We start from the raw sequence: 5,321 nt of genomic DNA, 5'->3' as shown, positions 1-5,321 counted from the left end.
CAAATTCTAGGGTTCCAATGACACTAGCTAATCAGAGAGCGTTGATGGGCTCTCGTCTCCTTGAAATACGACGTTATTTGCTTGAAGAAGTGGAGGTATTCATACAGAAACGGAGAATTTGACTCGCACGAAACCGACCTTTCTATGGGATAGACTACAAGATGAAGTGGCGTAACAATGACTAGTAACTATTGAAATCTGGACAATTTGCGCACTCGCGAGTAAATTGCACAATACGATTCGACAACTGCGTCCACCCGACCTAACCAGTTGATAGTACTAACTACCCGATGATTACTCTTATGCATATAAGCTGAAAAATGGAACGTCGTCAGTTATTTCGTAGATTGATAGGCATTATCTCTGAAGAAAAGCACCGTTTTCACAAATATAAGCTGTCCAGTGCTACTATCTTTCCATTGCTTGATGTGCTTTGAACTAATTTTCATATTTACAAAACATTTCAGTGATTAAAGTCACCATGTGGATTTCCATCCTCTTCTTGCTTGCTTGTATTTATCTGCACAACACTCATGTCTATGGCGTTCGGACCGGAGGCTATTCACGTCCCAAATGTCCGACCAAGGATCAACAGAATATGTTTTCTTCTGTGGTAAGTTGGTAATCTATTAACTGGTTCATTTTATTCTCCAAAATTCGCAGATTCAAAGACATGGTGGAAAATATGGATTGCCCGAGAGTTCGAAATTGAAGCTATTACAAGTAGAAGTGCAAATGGTTATGGGGAAAAACTTCAGGGGGCTGGTAAGTTGTCACGAGCATATCCTCAGATTTTGCGAACTTTTAGGTACGCATGAATGGGAAAGGTTGCTACAGTGTTGTGATTCACCAAGCCATCCCTCAAAACCAGGGTCAGACGGGGCCTCGCACTATCCGTTCTGCCGAAGAGGTTGACTGTCAACAAACCATCACATGTTAAGTTTACGACTTGAAGCCATAGCTTTATTCGAATAAAGAAACGTTTGCGCAACCAAAGATGCAGTCTTCTAAAACATGAAGCAAAAATTGACAAGTTGGGGTGAGTCATCTCGATGTATTGGTCTGGCACGGACTCTTTGTGATCAGGAATACTTTTCCTGCGTTTCCGACGACCTCAAAATCGCCATAGGTGTGTTAGTGAGACCAAGTTAGCCAGGGTCTATTTACGTTTTTCGAAACCGAGCTTATGGTTAGTTACACCGAACGTCCACGGCGTCCTGCTCCCACGAACAGTAGCACGGCTATAGTCTGAACGACGGGTGAGTAGAATATGTAAAAAAACACTACTACCGACCATAACTACTCTGTCGTTTCACGCTTGATATTTGTGGAAAGCTGAGTTTTGAAACGTATAGTAGTGGCACTGGTCTTCACTGTCATATTGGGAACAAAACGATATGACGTTTGAACTAGTATTTATCATTGATACATTCATAGGATTCGTGGCGAAAAAGAAACCGTTTCACATAAATAAATGAAATGAATAAGACGATGCTTGCTCGTACCAATTCTTGAATGATTGTGAGTTGAGCAATAGGCTGTTTTTTTTTTTTCTTGAATTATTTTATTTTTTAAAATTATGTTTAGTTGCTCAGTTCCTGATGAATGCTCAGTAAATAGCGCTACAGTTTGGTATACGAATTGCAAAAAATAGGTCAGTAACCCTACATATTTCTTCAAGTCACTCCCTATCAAGAACAAATTCAGGTGCCTCAATGAGCGCATTCTAAGCACAGGAACTCGTGCCGAACATAAAAACCGGGATCCCAACTGATACAGTGGTAGAAATGCACCCCTAAAGAAATAATTTCAGAACGAAAACACGAGATGAGAGCGAATCAAGCAATGACTTTCAGAACGAAAACACGAGATGAGAGCGAATCAAGCAGTGACTCAAGCTTAACACGACATCAAATCATGTACGGATTCATCTAAGTGCGTGTACACTGGCCCGTCCGGGTAGACGTTCCAATTGGGCTGCGTGCTTAAAGTCTAAGGAGCGTTAAATAAAATTGGGTGGCCTGGACTATTCTTCGGGCTACATTTATTACAAGCATCAAGCGTACTCGCTGGTTACGAAACTGACCGTGTCACTATCGCAGATTCCGCAGCACTCAAAGTTACTTGTACTACTATTATCGCCCAATTTTGAAGAGCATGGTTAGAAACATAAAAAACGTGTATTCAAGCGATGGACAAGGAAGGTTGTACAAAAGACTACTATTTCAGAATGTTTGATACGGAAACAAGCTATAAAGAGCAGCAGTTTAAGAAGGAAAAAGAATGTAGGCAGAGAGCTCAAAGTGGCAAGTAAACATAATCCACTATGGCTTTGGTGAGTTCTAGTCCATAACAGCCATGGCGGACCAAGGAAATTAAGTCTCTCGAAATGAAACTATCAGCGGTTGGTGAACCGAAAATCAACGTCACAATCGATTGTACGTAGGACCGAGATGATGGTAGCTTCTCACTCCGCAGTCGCTCCGCGCTTCCTTCTGTCACAGTTTCTCGGTGCTTCCGAACAGTGATTAGGGTCAGGCTTAATGAAAAACGTCGAGTTGGGTGATCCCAACCCTCCGAAGACGGTTTGTCCCAGGCTGCGGGGACGTTTCGCGAATTTTTTTGCAGCCCGATCATGACAAGTACATCTAGAAACATGCGCAGTCCAGAAAGACTGCAGGATATGCACTTAATCCTCCTATTTACCAGTTTCCACGATGGCAAATCGTCTATCCACTACGACCACGCTGGACGCTTTTAGATCTCATCCTAATCAAGCTGCATCAAAGCTGCATACCACGGACAAATATCCGAATAAACACACGTTCTGGAAACACGCTGTCGATTCGCAAGAGGCGAAGCAACCCGCTCTCGTAAACCACAACCGTCAACGCTATTGTGCAGGATATCGTCCCAAGCGGACGGCGAATCTTCCTTACTGTTTACGCATGTACCTGGGAGTTAACTTGGAACGCTAAGATCTCAGGCAACCTTGCCAAATGCGGAATCATGGACTACATTCCGCGCGCTCGGTAGACAGAAGCATTTCCACACAGCTGTCCGCTGCATTTTGACGGTTGAACCATTACCTGGGGTAAAAAGGATTCATCATTGTTACCAGCGTGGATGTGGCTGACCGAGGTGGCTAACCACAAGTAGATTCTCCGGTGTAATTGTCCAATCTTTCGAGCGTGATTCGGTGGACTTGCCCCGACAAAGTGAACATGTCAGCCTCGGTATCAGGTAGTTCCTTGTAATCTCCATTCTTTGATGCGACTTCCGTGGGGCACGCGTCACCTCATAGAGCAACGGCTGGTGGTGGTTGCAGACTCCTTTCCCTTTGAAAGTAAACTGGACGACATAAAAGTTACATTGTCTGTCGGATACAGAGAACTGATGAGTTCCTCGGCGAAACAAAACGTTTCGCCTGAGAATACTACTACTCACATTTACTTCAGTTACAGCAACCATCATGTAAATTGCCAGGAAATATGATAGAACAGCACATACAGTTGTGAATCTGAGGGTAAGATTTGGATGGGTGGACAGGGCCGTGAGTCTGGGGCATAAAACTATGTCGACTGAGTCAGGTAAAAAAAATCTAAACACGAGGCGACCCCCTGAGGTGAACAGCTAGAATAAACCTGGAATTGGATAAATCACCTTATTGACCAAGTTATTTTGATGATGTCGCGTCGTGTTGCTCTGTGCAACTTTGAGTAAGTCAGCATGCTTCCATCCTGAGGCATTCTCAAGACTACTTTAATAATTACTGCATTTAATGCTGATCAAGCAGGCAGCCAGACTACGGTCTACGAGGTGATTTCATCTTGTTCAGAGCCACTCAGTACGAGAGGAGAAACTGTTTCTCCTTTCGTGCGCAAACCATATCATATATCTAATTGCATACTAATAAGTGTGAGCATGGGAGTGGTCCAGTGACAGTAATTAATACTACGCAAATAGCTGGTCTCAATAGATGACCGAATGAAAATGCCAGAAAACACACGCACCTGTCTGCCCATAAAACGGTTGGCACGGTGATACGCAGTTCATAACCTAAATACGTTTGCTCGCCAAAGCTAGAGGTCTTCTGTGGACTTTTTGTGCCAGGATCATAAGTTTTAATCAGACCCCCTGGAACACGCTGAGCTAGGCACACTATAGTTTCAATCGATCGCGTTCTCTGTGTTAGGTTTACACCTAACAGTGGACTACAAAACACGAAAGTAGCTCTTTGTCACCTGACCCGATTTTTTCCTAAAGCGTACCAGACAAACTGCATCCACAAGCATAGTACAACAGCCGGAAACCCATTATTATTGCGATCGTCAATTCCCTGAGCAACAGTTAGCAGTATTTCCAACAAACTGATATTACGCAAATCGCAAACCTAACCCAGATTGCCCCAAAAATCCCGAGAAAAGATTCTGAAGTACTACTTCGTCAAACAACACTAGTGGTTTCACAGTAGTTTAGCTGACCAGATGACGTACGTCTAAGAGCCTATAACCAACGGCTCGTAACTTACCAGAATATTACTATTGAAGCCCGCTGTGCATCCAGGAGGCTACAGACAGGCCATTCAAACTTTATTCGCTTACCATAATACTCAAAAGTAAGCCGGAAACTCTCCGAAATCCCGAAACCCGGTTATCTCTTGTTTGGACCTTCGGCTAGGTGCAGTCCCCGAGTTTCAACTAACCGTGTGTTCTACTTGGAAACCATTCATTAATGTGTTCCGTCAGGATAATATATTGCGAAGGTCAAATATCGTGAGATTAGCACGCCGTTGTGCAACGCATTCAGTTGAGAATCGAGGTTCCCGGTAGTTCTAAAGTAACTTAAGAATGGGTGAACTTAGCCAAGCACATGACTTTCATTGCATCTGTCGCAATTAAACTGCTCCAGATTTCCCATGGTCCCCATGTAAACCGGCTAGGAATCTTTGAGCTGTCTGAGGCCACGGTTCATAAAATCAGACAGTTCGTTCTTTGAATAACGGTAGTGGCACACTGTTCTTTTGCGTTGATGTTTTTTGCCTTCTAATAGGAACCCAAAACAGCAGGGGCGGGACATCCACCGGGTTCACTGGGAACGTACAGCCAAAGCCGTGTTGTTTAATGTTATTGTGAAATACTTACATAGACCAGCGATGTGTGTCGTTCACGGTGTTTTCCACCAGAAGTCAGTTGTCGTTCCATATTTAACATTTCTTCCCACAAAAGTGGGGGTGTGATGACCCAGGTGTTTAGAGCGCGAATTTACTGACCGGAAGGTCCGCGGTTCGAACCAGATCTCTGCCTCTCGACTTTCCCTGT

At 43.8% G+C, this 5,321-nt stretch overlaps 1 protein-coding gene across 1 annotated transcript; it reads left to right on the top strand.

Annotated features, from left to right (window-relative positions):
• Positions 1 to 469: 469 nt before the first annotated feature.
• T265_12842 (hypothetical protein) lies at positions 470 to 940 on the top strand (the record flags this gene model as incomplete). The annotated part of the gene is made up of 3 exons (XM_009165803.1): positions 470 to 613; positions 664 to 765; positions 809 to 940. The coding sequence occupies 3 exons, from the start codon at positions 482 to 484 to the stop codon at positions 938 to 940; spliced, it is 366 nt and encodes a 121-aa protein (XP_009164067.1).
• Between the last annotated feature and the right edge of the window lie 4,381 nt (positions 941 to 5,321).

The sequence above is a fragment of the Opisthorchis viverrini genome (assembly GCF_000715545.1).
Source record: "Opisthorchis viverrini unplaced genomic scaffold opera_v5_18, whole genome shotgun sequence".
NCBI lineage: Eukaryota > Metazoa > Platyhelminthes > Trematoda > Opisthorchiida > Opisthorchiidae > Opisthorchis > Opisthorchis viverrini.
The sequence above is the reverse complement of the archived record's forward strand: the minus strand, read 5'-3'. Positions and strand labels throughout refer to the sequence as shown.